Source organism: Eleutherodactylus coqui, chromosome 13 (genome assembly GCF_035609145.1).
Source record: "Eleutherodactylus coqui strain aEleCoq1 chromosome 13, aEleCoq1.hap1, whole genome shotgun sequence".
NCBI classification, from domain to species: domain Eukaryota; kingdom Metazoa; phylum Chordata; class Amphibia; order Anura; family Eleutherodactylidae; genus Eleutherodactylus; species Eleutherodactylus coqui.
The window spans coordinates 20,563,472-20,587,401 of record NC_089849.1 but is presented as its reverse complement, the minus strand read 5'-3'; the positions used below and the strand labels follow the sequence as shown (position 1 = coordinate 20,587,401).

The 23,930-nt window shown below is 48.6% G+C and overlaps 2 protein-coding genes across 2 annotated transcripts; both read right to left on the bottom strand.

Moving 5' to 3' along the window:
* Positions 1 to 1,377: 1,377 nt before the first annotated feature.
* ATP5F1E (ATP synthase F1 subunit epsilon) lies at positions 1,378 to 5,909 on the bottom strand. The gene is made up of 3 exons (XM_066586419.1): positions 5,759 to 5,909; positions 4,052 to 4,180; positions 1,378 to 1,509 (listed from the first exon to the last, which is right to left on the bottom strand). Exons 1-2 carry the CDS (start codon positions 5,788 to 5,790, stop codon positions 4,057 to 4,059), a joined length of 156 nt encoding a protein of 51 aa, XP_066442516.1. The 5' UTR covers positions 5,791 to 5,909; the 3' UTR covers positions 1,378 to 1,509; positions 4,052 to 4,056.
* A 4,842-nt stretch (positions 5,910 to 10,751) lies between these two features.
* PRELID3B (PRELI domain containing 3B) lies at positions 10,752 to 22,604 on the bottom strand. Its single transcript, XM_066587978.1, has 6 exons — positions 22,497 to 22,604; positions 16,209 to 16,377; positions 15,920 to 16,009; positions 15,741 to 15,811; positions 14,747 to 14,849; positions 10,752 to 12,909 (listed from the first exon to the last, which is right to left on the bottom strand). The coding sequence occupies exons 1-6, from the start codon at positions 22,526 to 22,528 to the stop codon at positions 12,790 to 12,792; spliced, it is 585 nt and encodes a 194-aa protein (XP_066444075.1). The 5' UTR covers positions 22,529 to 22,604; the 3' UTR covers positions 10,752 to 12,789.
* Positions 22,605 to 23,930: the final 1,326 nt, after the last annotated feature.

Here is a 23,930-nt window from a genome sequence, read left to right as displayed (position 1 = left end):
CTGCAATGTGGCCTATGGGATCTGTAGGTTGGGGGGAGGGGAGGCATTCTGAAGGAAGCCAAGAAGTGCAATCCTGGCCCCAGAGATAACAGAAGTGAAAAAGTAAAGGGAAAGAAAACCAACTTGTGGGCAGAAAAGATCTCACATCCTGTTTTTGTCTTACAGCGTTTTATTACTGTCAGTCACATGTGCAGCAGTTAAAGCAACCCTTCGGTCCTGAACAAATAAAGATGGCTTCTCTGACCGCACTAGTATGTATCATTAGTCTAAGACACTACAGGCTGCTCTGATTGGCCAGTGCTGTACATGTGAACAGTCAGATGAGCATGTAGTGTCTTAGGCCAACTGCACACACATTCTTCTGATTCTGCGTGTGAGGACCCTGCAGCCCTACAAGCCCTGCACTGCAGATGACCACGGGCGCTTGCTGTCTGTTGTGTGCAGTAGGTTTAACTATGTTTCTCCCATGCCATCACTAGGCGATGATGCAGGTACCCACAGCCTATTGCAATGTCAATTATGGATGGGTTGTGGGTCAGATGGCTTCCATTGACTTTAATGGAGGCAGTCTGCAGATCCCGCAAAAAAAAAAAAAAAAAAAAAAGGAGTATGCTGAGATTTTAAATCCGCTTGCGGAAATTGCAATCTGCAGGCAGATATGTGAAACTTCTACGCTCTTCAATAGGCGCAGACTATCACCCATCATCCATGCAGTGACAATCGCGGATTCCACAATTGAAATGCAGTCGTGTGAAGCTGGCCTTCGATTGCCGATGCTTTCAAGCACACAGCAGGTAGTCAGAGGAGCTGTGCAGCCGCTACAGAGTCTAAAGGCCATTTTACACACCACGATTATCGCTCAAACGCCATCTTTTGATTGATAATCGTTGCTTGAAAACGTGTGCCCATCGTGCACTTTTCGGCCATCGCCAAGTTCAGCTCAGCTTAAAATCCATTGTCCCTGATAAGAGGGACTGCACGCTGAGTTCTCCAAACATGATAACATTCTTTCAGCTGCTGTTCTGCTGGAGAACAGTTAAGATGTAGTCAGAGAACAGACCATCCACTGTTCTCTAAATACATGCAAATGAAGCAAGTTAGCTACTATTAGGCCGATTGCCCATTAGTAGCTAATGCAAAATGATCGCTCAAAACTGTCAGTTTGACAAGTTTTGAGCGATTATCTGCGTGTAAATGGGGCTTAACACTGGAATCTTCAGACCCGAGTTGTCAAACCTTAGCCTAAAGCTTTATGCCGCATGTCACATGATGCTACATCACAACCCAATGAGTGAACGTGGTCATGTTCGCTGTGACCCGACGATTGCAAGAAATCCAAACCTGCTAAACAGTAAGAAGGTGGACAGACAGGAGACCTTTACAAACAATCAGCCTACTTTATTCACGCATTTAGTTAGTTTAACTTAGATCTGTTCCAGGGGTGAGCGCAGACGGGAAGCGGCTCCGGGGATCTTGGCGCTTCAGCAGCGACTTTCTGGTGCCGAGGATCTGAAAGAGAAGAGTAATAGAGTCACTGCACAGAACAAGGCGGTTGTGAGAACGTCGTTACACAGCGGAGATTACACTTCATAATATTTGCAGTAACGTCACATGATACATCCTGACTCGTGCCATGGCCGTGTTCAAGCAGATGGGGCATGGATAATAGATGCAGACCCCGCACTCCACCAAAACACTCAACAGCCTCTTAGAGGGGGCCAAAATGTAAAGCCCTTTCACACAGCCCAATCATCGGACATATAGATTAGTTTGCCCAGTTGTCAGGCCATGAGAAAAGGACAAGAGTCAGCGGAGGAACAAGTGCGCACTGGCGGGTCGGTGCAGAAACATTTTTGCAGCCCACGTAAAATAAAAGTAAGCGAGAGCCGACCAACAAGCTCTGTCGGTCAGTGAACGTTACAGCAACCCCAAAGGCAGCCAGTGTAGAAGTCCTAATAATTAAGCCCCTCGCCTCTGTACTGAGAGCGTACAGCACTACACAAAGCAGCCATGACTTGGGGCATATACACACGCCTCAGTGCTGCTTTTTTGCGTGCGTATGGGTATATTTTACTGTACTTTTTCTGCCCTTGCGGAAAACAAGACACCTCGCTTGAAATGGCCAATTAGTTCCAGATATGATATTTTTTCAATAGAATTACAAAGCGCATCACGCATTTCCTTGCATATTGTGCACGCATGTGCGGACCCCCCCATTGACTTCTATGCAGAGCATGCTGAGTTTTTGTATGACCGAAATGCACGCGCAAAGTAAGGTAATGTGAACAAACCCATTGAAGTCTATGGATTCTATTCTCTGCACAAATAAGCCCCTGTGAGGGAGCGATTAAGGACACAGCATTCATACAAAGGGGTCATGGGAGGTGGGTGCCCTGCTGCCAGCCCAGTCGGGCTCTCTGTAGGGTCATTTACGGGGTTCATTATAGCCACTAGTTCAGGGTTGAAAGAAATTCTACAATGTGCTTATTTGAAGAGAACACAAATGACAAGTTCTAGCCTGCAAACAGATTTCATACATGGGTGTGTTAGCGCCACCTGCAGTCCATGTTCTATCACAACAATCTTTCCAAGACATTAGCGCAGGTTTACTAATGTATATAACGCCATTCAAAAGAATGGGGCTCATATTAGTGCGTCTCAACATACAAATATCATGCGTTCTTCTCAGCCATGTAAAAAAAAGCAGCCTTAAAGTGAGTTTGCATGTAGCGGATTTGCTGTGGATTTTGGTGCAGTTTTGCAGATCTCACCTGTTTAATATAAATTCAATTGACGGGGTGAAATCTGCACCAAATTTCACATCAAATGGTGCGCATGTTAACACAGGTTTTGGTGTCGACTTGCTATGGATGTGAATGCATCCTTTGAGTGGTAAACAGTATATCCGCTCCTATGACCCGGTAGATAGATTATACAGCTCAAAATCATTTAAAGGTTTTTTTTTAAATTTTCCTGATTCAGGACAAAATGTGGTCCCGGACTGAGGGCGGTGGTATATTACCTGCAGTTTTTGCTGTCCCTGTGATCTGCTGGCGTTCTGGGTCCCATTTTTGGCAGTCGAAGACTGCGGCAGCTACTATGCACTGCTGATTGGCGAGAGCTGCTAAAATGATCAGCACTGGCCAATCACAGCACAGGTAATATTGCATTGTCAGTTGAACACTACCACGCACTGCGGAGGATTAGATAGTATGAAAATTGCATTGGCCATCTTGGACAGCCAAAAAACAGGACCCGGAACAGACAGCTAACAGAACAATGACTGCAGGTAAAGGCCCATTTAGACAACGATTATCACTCAAAAGATGTCTTTTGGGCAACTTTTGAGCGTTAATCGTTGTGTCATTTACAGTACAAGGTGATCCCTCAAACGCTGAGAGATCACCATGAGTTTCGAGCAGAGGATGCAGAAGACAAGCGGGGCCACTTGCCCTCTGCATCCAGCTGTTCCCCACTCTGAGCGCCCGGCTGTTATGCAGTCGAGCAGAGGATGCAGAACACAAGTGGGGCGTCCCCGCTTGTCTTGTGCATCCAGCTTTTCTCTGCTCAGAGTGTCCGTCAGTTATGCGACCGAGCGTGGTATGAAGAATACAGCTGGACCGCTCTGTTCTTCATACCCAGCCTGTCATCAGTGAGCGGGATACAGCTGAAACAATAGTATCCGCTGTGAATCCCTGATAAGGCTCATTGTTGTCAAAGACAGCGATGAGCGACGGGATAACGAATACTGCACTATGTCAGTGGAATTAGACAACGATTATCGCTCAAAAGACTCCGGGGTCACTGGAAAGAGTTTGTGGTACAGCGAGGAGCAGAACAACCTCTATGTGAGAACATGCAGGTCTCGGCACCAACACAGGTCGTCACTCCGCTTTCCAAGCCGCTTGAATGGTGTTACATGGCAATGTGGGTGTGTATAGAGGCATTCGGGGGTCTGGGAGAGCTGGATGACAACCATCAGCCAGAAGTGCACAGGATGACGACTCAAAGACTAACGCCGACCAGCAGTAAGGACACGCTCAGCACTAACCCATTTTACTCTTTCTTCGGCTTGACGATTTTCACGTTGGCGGCGGACAACTTGTCAGCTTCTGCTTTGAACTGTGGTTTCATGGCCGCTCTGACCGCCTGGGCGCAGATCTGAGAATAGCGGATGTAGCTGTGAAGAGATAGAGAAGCTGTAAGACCCTCATGTCCAAATCCAAGTTACATGATGGTACACAGAACCCCCATGTAATCACCCCCATCTTACATCACTAGGATATGCCTTCATTGTAGGATTAGTGGCAGGTGGTCTTGTCTCTGGAACCCCCAAAGATCTCAAGCATCCCACTGGGCAGGGAATGGAAGCACGGCCTCATCAAAAGGGATTGTGCCAAGTTATAGAGTTATTTCCCATCCACAGGGTAGGTGATAAGTTTATGATCAGTGAGGGTCTGACACTTGGGACCCCCACCAATACTGAGGACAGGTGGGGGTCCTGAAAGTCCCTGCATGAATGAAGATGACGCAGATACACTGTTGTCCCATTCATATCAACGGCAGCACTGGAGATGGTCAAACTCTGTTGCTTCCATTGAAGTGAATGGCCGAACAGTGTGTATGGGCATCCTCCACTATGTATTTATGCAGGGAGCTTCTCAAGAACGGTGGAGGTCCCAGCAGTCAGACCCCCACCCATCAGTTATTCCTTATCGTATACTTTGGCACGCCCCCCTTAAGTGAACGGGATAGGTCAGTTACATGCAGTTAAGTCGCCGCGCTGCGGCCCCTTTATTCTTGGGGTCAGTAGTGGTCCCAGAGGTAGGACCCCCACCAATCATAAAGTGACAGTGCACCCTGGTGATCTGCCATCACTGTCAGAAGGAAACACCTCTTTAAGAATCCTTTCCCTCAAGGTGTATGGAGAAGGCAGGTGAGAATCTGCTCCCTCGGTCTCCCGATAGGTGAGGACCCCAGAGGTCCTGTGGATATGCTACACAATGGAGGGAATACCCCCTTTTAAGATGATCACCTGGTGTGACGGTGCTGCATCACACCAATCCTTGTGGGCTTTAGAGGGGCTGTCTGGTTACTGGACAAGCCAGCTTCAATAGCGCTGAAGGGGTTAAAATAGACATACTTACCTACCCACGGCCACCAGGATGCAGCCCTGCAGTGGTCCCAGTGGTTGTTGTGATAGACGGAAACTCAGGTTACCGCTGCAGCGTCACCGCTCATTCTCCAGGCAGCAACGCTCACATCCTGACCGCCATGATGCTGCTGCAGCAATCACGTGATCGTCACGGACCGCGGCTGCAGCAATCACGTGATCGTCACGGACCGCGGCTGCAGCAATCACGTGATCGTCACGGACCGCGGCTGCAGCAATCACGTGATCATCACGGACCGCAGCTGCAGCAATCACGTGATCATCACGGACCGCAGCTGCAGCAATCACATGATCATCACGGACCGCAGCTGCAGCAATCACGTGATCATCACGGACCGCAGCTGCAGCAATCACGTGATCATCACGGACCGCAGCGCGACTGCAGCCCTAGATACCATTACTAGTGATGACCTAGAAGAAGACACAGTGCTCAGGTGAGGTGGGGTGTCCCCCGATCCCTGAGGCAGGGCTAATAGGCGGGACTGCAGCGAACTGCAAACCTCACGGCCTGCAGAAGGCGAGCAGACCCGCACAGAGGCCGCCGGAGCTGCCGTCCTCTGCACTGACCCGAGAGCCGGCCATTACCTCAGTCCGGCCTGTCTCCAGTACGCCACCATAACTGCTGCCGTTCACTGACCGAGAGCTCTGACAGAAGGTCAGCGTGAGAATGCGAGCGGAAAAGGAGAGACAGCCCGTATGCAGCCAATCACAGAAGAGCACAGCGACGGGTGGACCAATTACGGCTTAACTGCGTTTTAGCCAATCGCGTGTAAGAGCCGGTTATATATAACCAATCAAAAGAAGCAATGTTAGATGCTGCGAGCGTCTGACGTAACGTCCGGGGCACACGGTATAGTTGTTTTTTTTTAAACTCAAATCTTTATTGATAACTAGCATTTTATAACATTGATAGGAATGCAATCATTAATACAAGATGTAAGAACTTAAAAAGAAACACTGTTGCCCATAGCAACCAGTCATAGCACAGCTTTTATATTTTACTGTTCTCTGGAAAAAATGATTGGTTGCTATGGGCAACAGTTTTTCTTAAATCATTGCACTGCAAGCCGTTATCCAGTGTTGGGGCTTATTCACACAACAGTTTTTATGTTCAGTATTGTTGTGATCCCGCAGCGGAATCCAGCTATGACAGCGGCCGGCGACCGCACGTACCTTCTCTCTCTGTACTGCGGATGACCGTGGACACGCACCATCAGTCATGCGCAGTACTGATTTTTTTTTTTTAACTTTAATATTTGTATTTTCTGTGCCGTTGCTAGGCGATGACACGGGTACGCAGCCTATCCGCAATGTCAATGGAGGTCATCTGTGCAGAGTCTGCAGCAAATAGAACATGCTGCAAGTTTTTCTCTGCTTGTGAAAATTGCCATTCGTCTCCACAAGCGTGAACGAAAAAGTGATTTTTCCATTCCTTTCCATGCATGCTATTTGCTGCGGACACCAACTATGGATTCTGCAATTCAAATCCGCCCGTGCAAGACCGGCCTAAGGCAACGATTAATTACTTTTTTTTATTTTTATTTTCAGCCATTTTTAAGATCTCTGATTGCTGTTAGTAAAATGAAGCAGTGGGCACAGATATGGATAGATGCCAGTGTTCTGGGGCAAATACATGAGCCACATTTTCTGACATGACTGTAGCGGTCTGCCTACTATCACACCAGTGTTGGCGGCTGTCACTGGTGCTCACACTTCCCCCAACAATTGCCGGACTAAACCTGCAAGTGCAGTTTGTGATGAAATGATGCTGGTAGATCATCACCCATCTTTGCGTGTCAATCTGCCACCTTTCTGGTCTGGGGAAAGTAGAGTGGATCTAGGCAGATGTTTAAGTGTATTTTCTGCTAAGCATAGCGCATCAGTATCTGTTCCTCTGCCTTTCACATCTGTACCGGAGGGGTCTTTGATCCCATTTACTCCTTTTGGGTCCAGTAAGGAATCCCTTTGTTGTGGTGGTAGCGAAATTAGCCATTTGCAGGAGATCTTATAGTCTCCCTGCTCCTCCAATACACATTCTCCAGACTTACTAACTACGATTTCCCTCCACTGAGATTGGATAAAGGAAAAAAAATGAATAACCAGGATTATGGGGTATTTGAAGGTCCCAGCTCAACAGCAATGATATTTTCAGAACCACAAGTGTACCACGGACACAGTGCATTCACTCCCATCCCTATGCGACCCTCCGATCCCACAGAATCATGATGATCTTTCCTGTGCTTTTACTGACATTTTCATTATTCTGTCAGGGTCAGTACAATAAATGATACATTCTGTGTCCCACCCACGCTGATTCTTCCATGTTTTGTATTGTTGTTCTATCTTCTCTTGCCTTGTGTCCTTTCTGGATCGCAGTATCGCTCCCCACTTATCTGATGAAGGGGTCCTCCACCCCCAAACACACTTTTATTAAATTGCCTAATTAACAAAAAAAAGGTAATTGGATTCCACGTCATCTCATGTTTTGGAAGGCTGCTTCTGACAACAACACATTTCTAGAGGTTTTATGAAGTTTTGTTGCTTTTTTTTAAACTTGTTTTATTGAAACATAAAAATACAAATAAACTTTACGGCAAACGTTTCCACGTCGGTAATAGAGATGAGCGAGCATACACGGGAAGGCGATATACGAGAGAGAGCATCGCCTTTTTCGAGTACCTGCTGGCTCGTCCCTGAAGATTCGGGGGGCCGTGGGCAGCGGGGAGGAGAGTGAGAGAGATCCTTCTCTCTCTCTCCCCCTCCCGATCCCCTCTGCAAGCAGGTACTCGAGCGAGCAAGGGACGAGCAAGCAGGTACTCGAAAAAGGCGATGCTCTCGAGTATATCGCCTTACCGAGTATGCTCGCTCATCTCTAGTCGATAACTTTCTCACCTGCAGCTGTCGAGCGGATGGGAACAGATGACGCTCCTGGAGAACAAAAACTGTAAGACGAAACTTCTGGTCACATACGAATTCACCAGGACCCTCATCGCACTCAATCATCAAATCCTAATCCTGGGCGGCTCTCATCGGAGCGAGCGAATATTGGAGTGCACGTTGTGGTCAGACAGTTCCACCATACATCCCAGACTTTTTGAAACTTTTCTGGGCATTTTCTATTCTTCTTTACAACTTTCTCATAGGGGAGGTAAGCATTCACCAGGTTACACCACTGAGTGATCCGACGGCGGCCGTCTATCCCTCCATCTCAATGCTATTGACTTACGAGCAAGGGACGGCACATCGCACGGAAAAATGCGTACATGATGCTGCCATAATTCTTCATCTATCAAACCAAGTAGACATATTTCAGGGGTACAAGGGATCGGTTTATCAAGAAGACCACTGAGAAAGGCCGTAACCTCTACCCAAAAGGAGCGTATCAATGGGCAATACCACATCAAGTGTATGAAATTAGTAGAGGGCCAATATGGCATTACGTAGTTGGGATTCTTTCCATTTTAAACCGTCTTAGGACTCCAATAGTTTTGATGTAGTATGTACAATGGTATCATTTATTATTGGCTGCCGGTAATGCTCATGTGTAGGATGCCATGGCTGTATGCCAATCCTCCTCTGACAGAGGGGGCAATTGCCTTCCATCTATCCAAAATAGTCAGTGGAACCCAGGTAATTTTAGATAGTATGAAATGGATGTATACCACCAAGGTCAAACCCCCAGGACCCCGTGGCTCTAAAATCCCTATTAGGGGGTAGGATGAAAATGCTTGATGAGGGTCAGAGAATTGTGCCCGAACTGCAGGTCTCCGCTGCAGATATCTACCGTCTCTAGGGATTTGATAGTATTGCTGCCTAATATACCCCCAACATATACATGATCTAGGGGCATAACGCCATGTATTGGGCATATGTAGATGTGGAAGGGAGCTATTGTTCCATAGAGGGGTCTCAAGTGGAGTCTCCCCATTTGCTTGTATGCCCACCACACCCCAGCACCAGCTTATGTATAGGAAGCAGTTGTCTGGTATAACATAATGTGGCGTTTCCCGCACCGTCCAGAGAGATTTCAGATAAAGTACTACATTAAGTGGTATCCAGCGTTTGGAGAGGGAGATCTGGGAGCCAATGATGAATATACCGGAGCTGACCCGCCAGGTAATATAACCTGAGGTCCGGCAAACCAACTCCTTAGGGCGCTGTAGAGTCGTTAGGCTTTATCTCATATGAAAGTAGACATTGATTGAGAAATCCTTATGAACCCCCGTGGCCAGATGTTGCAGATGATACAAAAATGTGGGTAGAACAATCATTTTGTTAAGACTGAGTCTTCACACCCTGAAGAAACGGAAACAGTGCGGCTCTGTTTAGGTTAAAACCATCAGAAATATAGATTTAACCTAGTAGAGCCCCACTACTCATAAAAATATGAACTCCTAGATACTTGAGACCCGATACTATTGGGAGTCCGCAGTGCTCTTCCTCCAAGGACCAACCCCTGACTCTATGGGGCATGAATGCCGATTTCTGCCAGTTTATAAAAAGTCCAGTAAACTGACAAAACGGTAACCATAAGTGGTAGGGGGTACCCTAAGTTCTAAAATAAAAAGTATCATGTGGTCTGCATACAATCCGATCCGCCCTTTGATCTATTCTTATATTTGGGATTGTGTCAGATAAGCAAAGATCAGAGGGTCTATGGGAATAGGGCATGGAAGGGAGATGAGGCAGATACACTATTCACTAAAACAAGAGTCTCGTGGGGACCTGCACTTAGTGTAGGACTCTCCAAATCCAAGACGGTGTCTATCTAAAAGATATACAGCCACACGACAGAGGCGAACACTTGGCTGCTTGGGCCTGAAAATTTGAGATTTTTTTTTTAAACATCCATTCTAGTAATGAACAAGGGTGCAAAGTTCTGTGATAGAAAAGAAAAAAATAATTAAATAGTTGGTGTTATTGCTTGGTTGATTTGTCTTGCAATGACTCCACTAGTGTCGCCTCGGTTAGTTATCCTAGTCTATAACTTCCAGCCTCTTTTTCCTCAGACGGTCATGTGATCTCAATTCTGACCAGATCTGCTTGGGTTATGTGGTCTAAAACTAGTCAGTTTCTCAGTTTGTGTGATGTTGTTACATGGATCTACCACAGAAACTGCCTGCAGTGGGACACAGGCACTTATCACAGTTACTGGTGATGATCACACAGGTATAATAGAGGAGATCACAGCTCATCCTCCTGACTGTATATTTATGGCCTGTAGGTGAATATATATATATATAAAAAAAAAAAAGGCAAGGATGATAACTGTCTCCCCCAGCAGGCAAAAAAATGGTATGGCCTCAGTTAATGCATCATGGGATAGATGTGAAACAAGTAAAAAGAACTCAACCTCAAGATGCTGCCTGATAAGCATCAGACAGGGGGCTGCACTGCATGGAAGTGGCTGCAATACACAGAGGAGACCTCCAGAGTGTGACAGCCAATCGGGTGAGGGGGGAGCAGGGATGGAAAAACCTGTTTTCTCCAGAGTGGCCCTTTAAACTGATCTTTCCACGCACCCTGCCACGTTACATAATCCAACCATTTTGTTTGGAATAAAGACAAAACACGGCGCTTTTCGTTTCCAGTTTTTACTGACATTTTCTTGTTGATGTGACATTACATGAACAACGTTAATATAAAAATAAACTCAGGAGTGCTAGACGTACAAAAGCCGTCAGTCTGTACAGGTAAGGCCAGGTTACAGCCCTCCCATGCGAGCAAACACTAAATTGTGTTATTTCCCAAAGCTGGTGATCTCGAACCTGTGGGTGAACCGCCGTGCTAGGGCATGCTGGGAGTTGTAGTCCCACAACAGCTGCTCAAGACCACCGATTTTAAAAAAAACCAGAACTTCACATTTACCCAGCCTAAGAAAAAGACTTGAGCCGACCAAAATGTTTCACGTAACTAAACCAAATATATTGGGCCTCATCTATCAAACCCATCTGATCTACCACAGCAACCAGCCTCGTAAGATATGAAAAGCTGCACTCCGATAGGTCACTATGGGCAGGAAACCTGCGGAGGCAGCGGCAGCCATTTTGTCTCAACGTTTAATCCATATCACAGAGACAGATACAAAATGGCTGCCATGTAGTCCACACATTGAATACACGTTACACCAGAAAAGGTTTGTGCGCAGCACTTTGGCGATTATTTATACTAAACACAGCCAAATTATGGTAATACACAAATTTCAGGCAATTTCTCAACCGGCATCGGCTGGGTTTTCTTTTAGCTGTCTGAAGCCTCAGCAGCCATATTGTTTCATATCAACGAAACGTTTTACGATCGCCGTTTCGCCAGCGAGTAAATTATGAACTTGTGTAACAAAGTGGAGCTCATACCTTTGCCATCAATGTTTGTGACTGGAGTAACCCAATTAAATTTAATTGGGTATTTTACATAAATCCCAATTCTGAGAACTTGTTTAGCTATTAACCCCCCACCGTAATCGCTGCACATGGTGGGTTACGTTGTGGTTCATTAGTGCACGAATGTGACCCCGGCCCCCCCCAGAAATCGTACCTCAGGATTCTCTTTAGCTTGGCGCCTGTTCACATTGGCGCCTGAGATTCCGCCCTAAACGCAGTCGCTAAATTTCATTTAAAAATAAAAAAAAAAAGCAGGATGACAAGACGCTGCTGCGGAACCATCTCATCCTGTAAGATGTTGGCGGTTGGAAACGGAAAAGACCACATTATAGTCAATGGAGTCCATTCGGTGCCGTCCAGGTCCATCATAAGACTGTTCAGCCAGCGGCTGCCGTTTTCGCGTGCCCATAGAGCAGGAAAGCGGAACCCAGAAGCCCCGATGTGAACAAGCATCATTAATCAAGACGTTCGCGTTGCAAATCTTATGTAACCTGACAAACACAATTCAAGTAAAACAGTTTCTTCTTCACAGATCACCCACAAAGTTCCACGTTTTCATACAATCCCTTAGCGTTATTTTTTGGCGCCGGTCTTCATGGATCTCCGACATCATGGCCGCTGTATAGAGGGACACATCTTGTAATATTTTCCAGGATGCAGTGCAATGCAATACTGAAAGTACAAACAGCAACAACAGATGTAGCAGAGCTGAATTTGTCGTTCACCTAGTTAGAGGCCGTAACACGTGTTAATGACAACGCAGAGTAAAGACCGCGCAGCAAGTGGTTTTAGGAAGGCTTGTACGAAGCGACAAACTCAGCTCTGTAACATCTGTATTAGTCATTGCTTCGGCGATATTGCCAGTTCCAGTGACACGAGGCTCGTGTGTCCGGAAAAGCAAAAACAAGAGCGTTATTTTGGAGTCTGCCAAGTACGAGTGCGCGATATGAGGCTTCCGTGCTGGTTGGTCCAATAATGGCCATGAAGCTGGTACCATAATATCACAACTGCGCTGACTCTAGAAAACGGCTTTATTGGCAAGAGGCCCCGCAGCGGCTGAGGTCATGTAACGGCCTGGTCCACGACTTTTCTTGTTCCCACTTCTCGCCAAGCTTCAATTTGAAAAAAATCCTACTTAATAAAGATACATTCTTAAATAAGAATAAATAGACGGGAGAGACGCCGCCGCCTTTCCATAGAAACACCTAGTGATGATGATGATGGTGACGACGTGGGTCATTCTTCTACAGAGGCCGCCGCTGCCATGGTCGTCCTGATGCCGCCTCTGGTTGTCGCTTTCAGATCCTCTAGTTCGGTGTTTAGTTTGTTGATGACCCATTCCATGGCATCCCGGCCCTGCAAGTAGAAGAGCAGGATGATTATGATGATGTCCCTGCATTACCCAGAAACAATGAAATCTTTCTATTTACTTCCCATTCTCCTCAACTGAGAAAATAGTGCAGCAAAAAAAAAAAAAAATGAAAGCTCAGCATTTTTTTCAGTTTTTTAGAGACCCATTGAAATCAATGATGACTAAAAATTAATTCTGTTTGGGTTTTAATTCCATTTCTCTGCTCAGAAGACGGAACAGAAAAACAGAATTATGATTAAAAGGCAAAACGCAGATGTAAATGTAGCCTTTACAAAAATGTATTAAAGTGGTTTTCCAGGACTCCAATATTGATGAGCTATCCTAACAGATCACATCATTGGGGATCCGCCACTGCTTAAGGTCACGTGACTGAAGGGGCCGTGGCACCCAGGTGAGCAGTATGACCTCTTCCCATACCTGCAGCGTCACATTCATCGGTCACGTGGCCTAAGATTCAGCTGCAATAACACGCACAACCACTATGAAACGTACAGCGCTGTGTCCGATATGCAGTAAAGTGGCCGCAGCGGTCATCTGGGCACCGTGGACACTACAGACAGATGATAGTTTGGGGCTCCGAGAGACAGACCCACACAGAGGAGATATTGAGGATGGGTCATGAGTATGCGAAGGTACTTTACATGGGATCAGTCAGGAGCTTCAACAGCAGACATGTATCCCAGCGATAGTCGCTCCTCTACAGGAGCGAGGATCACTCAGTAACAGAGGCGGACCGGGCCGGAGATCGCTCTGACCGCCCGCCTCCATTCACAATAAATAGGCCGATGGTCAGTTGATTTTTGTGCCTGCAGAAACTGAACGAAAATTGACGTCACTTCTTGCAGCTTAATCCTTAGTGTCGGATATTCCGCACGCGCCCCATTGTGTGTGATCCGGGTGAATGCTGGCGGCATCCAAGCTTAACAACGACCCTCCAGTGCCAGGACAAAATTATGTCAGAGAACCGGAGGGGTTGGAGATATATTACTGGCACTCGCTCGTCTCTGCCGGCCGTCCACCGCTTCTGGTCCCGTTTTTCGGACGTCCAAAATAATCGCTACTATTTTCTATCAAACCATTTGCCCACTGCAGCGCGCTCAGAGGGCAGATATTGGCAGTCCTGACACTGCGAATGCACTACGGGGATTAGGAAGGCTGAAGATTGCTTTGGCCATCTTGACGGCTGAAACAGGGACCAACAACTGCAGGTAATCTACCAACCGCCCTCCTGGGATAGGACCGAGTCTCAAAAGCGGAGAGTTGCTTTAAATACACAGACTTCTGTCATTTTGAAATGGATTTCCCACGGCGCATGGCCCGCTAAGGAATACAGGCTCAGGGAAGAGAAGACACTAGTAGGAACAAAGGAAACCGCACGACCAATCCTAAGACTATATAGGTGCCAAAGGTATAATAAATACCACCCCAGCCGACATGTTATATAAGGGCACGTATAAGATGGAAGGGGGTCCCTTGCTTGAGGCAACCCTCCACAAGAAAGTAAAGCTGCGCACACTCAGACTTCAGCCTTCTATGTATTACATGGAGGATCAGTCATTAAATTGCCACCATGTAGTACCACATTTCCCCTGCAGAGGCCACTGCAGGAATAAAAAGCTGTGTCTGTCGGGTTACAACTACCCGTCTGTCAGCTGTTTGCCAAACACACCGCCATTCAGCTACAATCTTGATCTACATGAATGAGCCTCTAGGATACAGGCAGATTGCGTCACCTTTGGTAAATCTCTCCCCCAACACAGCCGGAGTGGCATTCTACCCAACTAACCATGTGGGTACTGCCATGTCATTACCACCACTTACCTTGTTGGCATTGCTGGATATGGTGTTTGCCATCATTCCCTCCAAATAGCTGCTCAGACTGACTCCTTTCACAGTTATAATGGCTTCCTGGGTCAGGACCGTTCTGAAAGCACAAAACAGGATTATACAGGGGTGAAAGCACCACCCACCATTAAAGGGATTGCCCCCTTCATATAGCCCCGTTGTGGTAGAAAGTTCCCCCAACAGTAATCACAGACACAGTGACTCTTGTTGCTCCAACCCCCAGCAACCAGATATCATCTGTATGGGAAGCCGACAAGTGTTAACTTTCCCTGCAGCGCCTCTGCAGGAGATATGAAGTATTACACAGTTAGGGTGTTAGTGAGTTTTTGTGCGAGATCTGATTAATTGTGATCTAGTCAGATACCACGTGTGAAAAGGATCAATTGATTTCAGTGATGTAATTCATAGGAGGCGGTGTTGTACCTGTTCTGGTAATAAGTGGCGAGTATGGGAGCGGCCTTACCATTACACAGTTCTCATCGGTCTGCCACACTCCAGTGAACACATTATAGATAGAGATGAGCGAACCTACTCGGCCACACCCCTTTTTCGCCTGATCACCGCGATTTTCGAGTACTTCCGTACTCGGGTGAAAAGATTCGGGGGGCGCCGCGAGTGAGTGGGGGGGGGGGGGGGGGGGGGGGTGTTTGCAGCAGGGAGGGGGGGGGGGCTCCCCCCTGTTCCCCGCTGCTACCCCCCGCTCCGCCACGCCTCCCCCCGCATCTTTTCACCCGAGTACGGAAGTACTCGAAAATCGCGGTGCTCCATCGAGTAATTACTCGAAACGAGTGTATTTGCTCATCTCTAATTATAGACACATTATCTAACCTGCAGCTCGATGGCGGTTGCAATTCTACAACTTTCACCGTGCGGGGAGGCTTTAGCTGCATTGTACCCTTTTCTGAAGTTTCTCCGTTCGGTCTACTTTTGCTGCACAAACACTATTTTCTGTATTTACGGTCAGACTTACTTCATTGTGTCCTGAGGATGAGGCTTGTAGATCAGTCGCTCATCTACAGAGATCATGTGTGTGAAGCTGATCTGTGGAGGGAAGACAACACAAGTCAGGCTGGAGGAACCCGCTAGGCGGCTATGAGCCACCGGTTAAACCCGTCTCCAAATGACCCCTGGACTCGGCAGCTCACTTACATTAGAGGACTTCAGTTCCATCGTCTTCGTCGCAGGGTCCACCACCGAGTGCTCCTGGATATAGGTCTTCGTCCTTGATGCCCCAATAATCTACAAAAGAACCCCAAAAGTAATTGTTTAGTCTGCACAGAGACAGGAGCGGCCATCATCTCAAAGTGCCCGGCCGAGCTCAAACACTCCGACCTCCGCAGTGACAATGGACGCTCTCTGCTGGGACAGTCCAGGTAAAGGTCCCAATATTCCGGGTGCACCACGCGTCAGCGTACGCGAACACTCTCAGGACACTTACGGATTTGACTAGGCTGGGCATGCCCCACTCCGTGCTGAGCAGCCGGTGACTGTGCAGTTTGCCGCCGTTGTCCACGTGTCTGTTGAGGACGTCCACGCCAACCACGTTAGGGTTCATGGGGTTAGGGTATTTCTGCATGGCGGCTGTTGTAACAGTTTCCCAGGGGTGGCTAGAATACAAAAGAAGAACGTTACTGATTCTACTTCATCCGAAAACTCCGGAGACAATGAGCTGCAATTATGGTATACGGTCAGGAAGCAGACAGATGGCAGAGGCAGAGTAGGGCTGCAAGACGACTGACAGCGACACACGTTACGCAGCCGGAGAGTGTGCTACCGCTACACTGCAATCTAATGTAAAGGACGCTGCATTTCTCGTAGTTGTACGGTCATGGTAACTAGTGGGCTGCAATGCGGCCACCTGTATGTACATTGGGTTGCCCTGTAGCAGGGGGATACTACCAATTTTTGCTGTGGCCACAGTCACTGTGTAGCCATAGCCTTAAGGCATCAGTCAGGACAATCCCATCCGTATGGCCGATATGGGCATATACACAAGACAGAGCTTGGACTCCCCCAGCAGTCAAGGTAGGCGGCATCTCTCGTTCTGGGTGACCATATACGCTCATCCATTGACCTTAACGGGCCGGGTGCTTGCCAGCAGCAGATCCCAGCGATCACGTCTTCATCTTTACAGGGCTTATCCCACCAATAACCATCGCAAGGGTAGGAACAGAAGACCCCCCCGAATCAAAACAGCATCCCTGAGCGAATGGAGCGGCAGTGCGAGAACGTGGCCACTGCTCCATTCACCGTCTATGGAGAGAGGATTGATGTGCCCCACTACAACCCCCGGCCCCGTAGACATGACTGAAGAGGGCGTGTATGTGGGTCATTCTCATGGTCCGTGGGGGGCTCAGAAGTCGAACCCCCCAGCGATAATACATTCATCCCATTCTGTGCACAGCTGATGAGCTTTTCTGGTAGTAAACCCTCGTTAAGCCTGGAATCAGATGAGGGCATTACAGACGCCCGTAATACAGATCAGTAATAGCGCCATCTTACAGATATCATGGCAGCCGCACGCCAGCGGGATTTCATCTCCATTGGACGTCATTTGTTTTATTTTCTACAGGACAAACCCTGATTTGTGTTTGCTCAATAAAAATACCAATATGGAGGCAAAAATGGCCAAAAACAGGTCATGTGACTGGATACATATATTTATATCCATATTACGATCCGCAAAACATGAACCAGTTATGGAGTTACAATACGCTCCTCTGACAGCAGCCTGAGCCACATGATCGCAGGAGCCCCATAAGGGTTTATTACGCAGAGCCGTCTCTTCATGTCCGCTCGCTCTACGGTAATTACGGATCCAACCGGTCCGCCCGCTGCGCGCTGAACGAGGTGGAGCCGCCCGGATTACAGAGATATTTAGGAACGTTCTGTTCTCTGCAAGCCAAATAAAATCCAGTTGGCGGCCGTCCACATCGTAAAGTGCGTCGGTAATGGAGGTCTTAAGGGAAAGGGCGGTTTCACACGGGCATGTTTACGCACGCAATACGCAGAAAATAGAACCATTGCTTTGATTCACAATGCGCAGAAAACCCCTCAGCATGCTGGATTTTAGTGCACATCCAATGCCCACGCGGTTACGCAATTTTGTGGGGTAGAAAAGAACACACTGGGGCTGAATTAGGCCAAACAGCCTGTTACCCCGGGGGCGCGGGTGCCAGAGACAGCCGAGCAGCGGGCACTCAGGTATTTTCATCAGCCCCATTAAAATGAGTGGAGCGCCAACCGCACGCGTGCGACTACTCCATTTATCCCGACATCGCGAGGCCGTGTCGGTCTTCAGGCTTCCTGGACGACTCCTTTAAAGAGTCCTTTAAGACAAGTCGATTCTCATTTGAACAAGCGAGCGATGTCCCCGCTACCGCATTCGCTCTCGTGACGCCCGTTTACAGGCAGACACATCGTTGGCTCGTTCAGACGACAATCGTTAGGCCTTCCACATTCACTGTATAAGTGACTAAATGAGCGCCGGTTCCACTCAACGAGAAAACGGGGATGTTCAGGCCTGCACAAAATTAATGACAAGCGGATTCCCGTTCGCCATTGGCTCGCGTTTAGGCCTCATGTCCACGGGGAAAATCAGGCCCGCTACGGATTCTACATGTAGAATCTGCAGCGGGTCCCTCCTGCCCCGCGGACATGAGCGCTGAAAATAAGAATTTAAAAGTATTTACCATCCGTAGCGGGCGGGGAAGGTCAGCTGTTCCTCACGGCCGGATCTTCTTTTTCGGCCGGCGGATGAATTCCTCACGCCGGCGGCACGTCGCCGACGTGCCACGCGCATGCGCCGGGCACATCCGCCGAGCCGAAGCAAGAAAGATCCGGCCGTGAGGAAGAGAAGACCTTCCCGGCCCGCTCCGGATGGGTAAATACTTTTAAATTCCTATTTTAGGTCTCCCGCGGATCCAGACGGCTTCCATAGGCTTCAATAGAAGCCCGCGGGAGCCGTCCCCGCGGGAGACCCGCACGAAAATGGAGCATGGTCCAGATTTTTTCATGCTCCATTTTAAAAAAAATCCCTTTTATTGACCATCCGCGGGTATTTATCTACCCCGCGGGTGGTCAATGCATCCCTATGGGGTGCGGATCCGCATGCGGGAGATCCGCTGCGGATCTTAAATCATATTTTGCCCGTGGACATGAGGCCTTAGGCTGAACTATTATTATTCGCTTTCGCTCTTTTTGAACAATTATCAGTCTATAAGCCCCTTCGGGCCGTTCCATCAGATTAGTCACCGGTGAGATAAGAGAGCATGAAGCGGCGGCGCTTCCTGTGCGACACGGGAACTGCGGGGTTACAGGATGTAGAAACCACATGTGAGCCGACAACGGGGCCTTATGGCTGCGGCTACCAGAAGACCGCCGCTAGCTGAACGGCATAATACAGGTCACGTCCGAGGAGTTGTATCAGAGCAGGCTATTCTTCTCTGTTATCAGCCACTTCAGACTAGAAAGGCTGCACAGTCCTATAATAGATCACAATGAGTCTGAAGTAAAATCTCTCCACGCTCACATTTTTAGTTAATTTCCAATTATAATGGCTGATGACAGGGAGCAACAGCACACATAACAGACTAAGTCATATGACACAGTAATGATTGGCAAGAGATAAGAAGGCCGGCTCCACACTCTAATGAAAGCTGTCTTATAGAAAATCTGCCTGTTGCCCCTAGCAACCAATCACAGCACAGCTTTCATCTCTCATACTGCTGAGGTAAAATAAAAGCTGCGCTGTGATTGGTTGCTATTTCTTATACTCCTGAGGTAAAATGAAAGCTGCACTGTGATTGGTTGCTATGGGCAACAGGCAGATTTACTATAAGATGACTTTCATAAGAGAGTGTGGAGCCGGCCCGCTCCTGCATTGCCGCCCTGTAGCAGGTACTATATCCTTCCTCATGTTACACAGAGCCGGCATGTGTGCTGTAATGGAAAGAAGCGTGATAGAGAGGAAGACGGCCGTCCCCGCAGCCCAACCCCCGACCCTGGAACATTCCAGTGCTAATGGGAACCGCATGCCGGCCCATCACTGCCACCAACATGGCTGCCCCCCTCCCCATACAGTGCAGTCAGCCTGCTGGATACAACGGCGGCAATCCGGGGTGTGAGACCGTCTGCAAGTAAGATGGCATTTATAAAGGCGACACCGACCTGACTGAGGGGGCCTGGAGTCCTGCGATGGCGGCCGCCCTGCGCTTCATGTATGTAAGGCAAGATCTATGTTACCTGCGGGCTCAGGCACCGGCGGATGGCGTGCGTTAGGGCTCGTGACCCCTGGCGCTCTCCGCCGCGTATTACGTGTTCGCTGCACGGCCGCGGGATACGTGGTGAATGGAGTTAATGGGCTTTCACGGATCCATGCACGAGAAACACACCGCCGCACGCTCTACCTCCCGACGCACCGCGACCCCTATACATTTGTAAAGGCAGCGTATGTGACGCCCTGCATGCGCAATACATTGTTTACAGGCGCCGATCCATATACAACGCCGCTAGGAAACAGAGCGGGGAATTAAAAAAAAAGACAAAAGTCAAACTGCGTGCAAGATATACGGTCATGTGTAGCGAAATCACAGCCGTAAGCGGCTCTGCCGGCAGACACGGAATTCATAAACATGAGGTATAACGAAACGTGTGCTATTGTGGTGCGTATTACACATCACTACGGGCCGGCTGCACACAGGTGGAGCCCGCGGCGAGAGGACAGTACTGACCGCCCGGATCCTCTGCGCCGCTGTGCGGGTCCCTACATCCACTCCACTACAGATGTGGGCGGGGCGTCGTCATGTGGGTGGGTGCACCGCCGCACATATGCAGTGGAGGTTTTTTGGTTTTTTTTATATAATCTCCCGCTTTCCCGTGGATCGGGGGCTCGTCCGCAGTGTCAGCTACGATTGTGCCGCAGATCAGACGGCTTCCATTGACTTCAACAGCAGCCGTCCCTGTGGGACCCGCAGAAAAATCCCACAATATCAGAGCCCATTTCATTTTCTGTTACACGGGCCGAGAATCGTCTAACGGGGACAGGCGATCACCAATATCGTCGCTTGTCCCCGCGGCGAGATGACCGCTGAGCAGTGCGCATTTTTATACTCCATTGCAAGTGACTGCGTCTTCGTCAGCTGATCATCGGTCCCTTCACATCGCTGTGCGAACGGCTTGGGAGGAACATTCAAGCACGATAAGTCAGACCATCGCCCCATTCTACTGTACAGGTGCGAGGCAATCTATTACTCCCTGTTATCAGCCAGTAGTACTCTGCAACAGAGACACCTGACTTGGTCCCCGGACTTTGGGAGAAGCGGCCCTTTAAGAGGTGCCCGTCCTCACTGATGAGACCTGTCTGATAACCCACCATCTCATTCACCAGACATTTACCCACCGGCGGCGCCGCACGTGCCAACGCGGACTGAGCGGTTGGGTGGAAGTCGAGGAATGTCTAAAGACGATTATACATTTGTCACTAGAACAAGACTATCAAACTACAAAGACTAACGAGTCATTAAGAAAGCTCTCACAGCGGTGTGTAATTAAAAGAAGCAGCCAGACGAGTCCTAGCGAACCGCAAGTCCCAGCATGCCACGGTGGAGTGTAGCTGGTTATAGGATTATGTGACCCATCAGCTCTGCTGACTAGTCTGAGAGTAAAGACTTCCCCATGGAATGATAATTCTGGAGATGTTCCTCTGTTGTTCCTCTTGGAAATGTGTGTGGCGTTAACCATCCTCTTTGTGAACGGGATCTCAGTCTCGGGTACGCGAGGACGGACCTACTGACAAGGAGCATGGTGAAACCTGCGATATTATTGTATCTTGTCACCACCGGAAGCTAGGGGTTTGAAAGGGCTTCCATGGAGGAAGGCCCCTGTCACACCCTGCTTATATGTTTCCAGGAGGAGCAACAGAGGAATGGCACAGGGCAGAGATCTAGCTGAAGAATTATTATTGCACGGGGAAATAACATAATTAGTAAGGAGAGCAGAGAGGTCGCATCTAAGTGGATGAGAAACAGCGACGAGGCTTCGTAAAACGTACCTGCGCTAGAGAATAACCAACATTTTAAGAGTAGATTAATGCAAATGTTGTTCTCTGTTATCAGCCAAGGTGAGGGGAGGTCATCACGGCCTTCATCACCAGTCATTATGGCAGCCCGTTACTTCTACAGACCCGTGCAGGGCAATGTAGTGTCTCCAGGTCTGGGGCATGCTGGGAGTTGTAGTTTTAGAGCTGGTGACACGCTAAACGATTTTGGCCCTCATTTTGCATCCATAATACATACGTGGGTGCTTTAGGAAAGTGGAATCTGATTGGTTGTCACGGACAGCAGCGAACGTTTCTGAGAATGGCACCCCTAAAGCGGTCATCTGCATCCGCGATCGTGTGGTCACCACAGGCGATCAGTCTGTACTCCTGTTGCACCTTGTATGAGGATGGAACCGCCATCCTGTTATAGAACTCCAACCCAGGATGTCTTTTGCCTTAGATCACAGTTCAGGGGAGCTGTGATCGCTCAGGGAATAAAACTACAACTCCCAGCATGCCTTGCATCTATAATCCGATTGTAAAAGGTAGAATAGGGCTCGTTGGGCATTCTGGGATTTGTAGTCCCATTAAACCGCCGCTTATCCAACCTTGTTCTGGAACATTCCATCAGGAGACTATGAGACACGATAATCCCCCGTACAGACGGATGAGCCCCCCGATACTCACTCGAACACATGTTCCGAGGCCCAGATCTTCATGATGCCGGTGATACGATCCCTCCGCCCGCCAGACGCAAAGTGACACGGACGTCCGACCAGAGTGCAGTGCAGCCCGCGCGGCCACCAATCAGAGGCCGAGACGTCACGGGTGACGTTCCCTACTTGCGTCATGTATTCCCGCCCTTGACCCGGCTTTGTTAAAGGGGCAGCAGGTGACCTTCACGTGCCAGGCGGGTGTCACTGCGGAGGGACCCTGAGCAAGGACGGGGAGAGGGCGGCCGAAAGTCAGGGACCCAATACATCATCCGAGTCAGAAGAAGAACACACGGGGAAAGGAGTGGATAGTCCCTAGTAATACTACCAAGTGTAGTACCCCATAGTGCCAGCAGAGAGCCCCCAGTAATACTACCAAGTGTAGTACCCCATAGTGCCAGCAGAGAGCCCCCAGTAATACTACCAAGTGTAGTACCCAATAGTGCCAGCAGAGAGCCCCCAGTAATACTACCAAGTGTAGTACCCCATAGTGCCAGCAGAGAGCCCTCAGTAATACTACCAAGTGTAGTACTCCATAGTGCCAGCAGAGAGCCCCCAGTAATACTACCAAGTGTAATACCCAATAGTGCCAGCAGAGAACCCCCAGTAATACTACCAAGTGTAGTACCCCATAGTGCCAGCAGAGAGCCCCCAGTAATACTACCAAGTGTAGTACCCCATAGTGCCAGCAGAGAGCCCCCAGTAATACTACCAAGTGTAGTACCCCATAGTGCCAGCAGAGAGCCCCCAGTAATACTACCAAGTGTAGTACCCCATAGTGCCAGCAGAGAGCCCCCAGTAATAATACCAAGTGTAGTACCCCATAGTGCCAGCAGAGAGCCCCCAGTAATACTACCAAGTGTAGTACCCCATAGTGCCAGCAGAGAGCCCTCAGTAATACTACCAAGTGTAGTACCCCATAGTGCCAGCAGAGAGCCCCCAGTAATAATACCAAGTGTAGTACCCCATAGTGCCAGCAGAGAGCCCCCAGTAATAATACCAAGTGTAGTACCCCATAGTGCCAGCAGAGAGCCCCCAGTAATAATACCAAGTGTAGTACCCCATAGTGCCAGCAGAGAGCCCCCAGTAATAATACCAAGTGTAGTACCCCATAGTGCCAGCAGAGAGCCCCCAGTAATGCTACCAAGTTTAATGCCCCCGTACATAGTGCCAGCCAGCATGGGCTTATTAATACTACAAAGTAGAGTGCCCAGAAACATGAGGCAGCTAGAATGGCCTAATCTGTACTAGAGTACCCCCATAAATGGTGCCAGCTTAAGTACCGTATGCCCATAAATACTGCCGCTCATAGTAAATAATGCCAAGCAGAATCACCTCATTCATACTAGAAGAGTGCCTAAATAAATGGTGCCAGCTGGAATGTCCACATGCATACATCCATCTGGGC

Bases quoted from the DNA above. Each gene is read 5' to 3' on its own strand.
- ATP5F1E (XM_066586419.1), bottom strand. From the start codon at position 5,790: ATGGTGGCGTACTGGAGACAGGCCGGACTGAG. The intron at 4,181-5,758 runs GTAATGGCCGGC...ATCTCTTCACAG, and splicing joins TGGAGACAGGCCGGACTGAG to CTACATCCGCTATTCTCAGA.
- PRELID3B (XM_066587978.1), bottom strand. From the start codon at position 22,528: ATGAAGATCTGGGCCTCGGAACATGTGTTCGA. The intron at 16,378-22,496 runs GTGAGTATCGGG...TTTGTATTCTAG, and splicing joins GCCTCGGAACATGTGTTCGA to CCACCCCTGGGAAACTGTTA. The intron at 12,910-14,746 runs GTAAGTGGTGGT...TTCTACTTGCAG, and splicing joins TATCCAGCAATGCCAACAAG to GGCCGGGATGCCATGGAATG.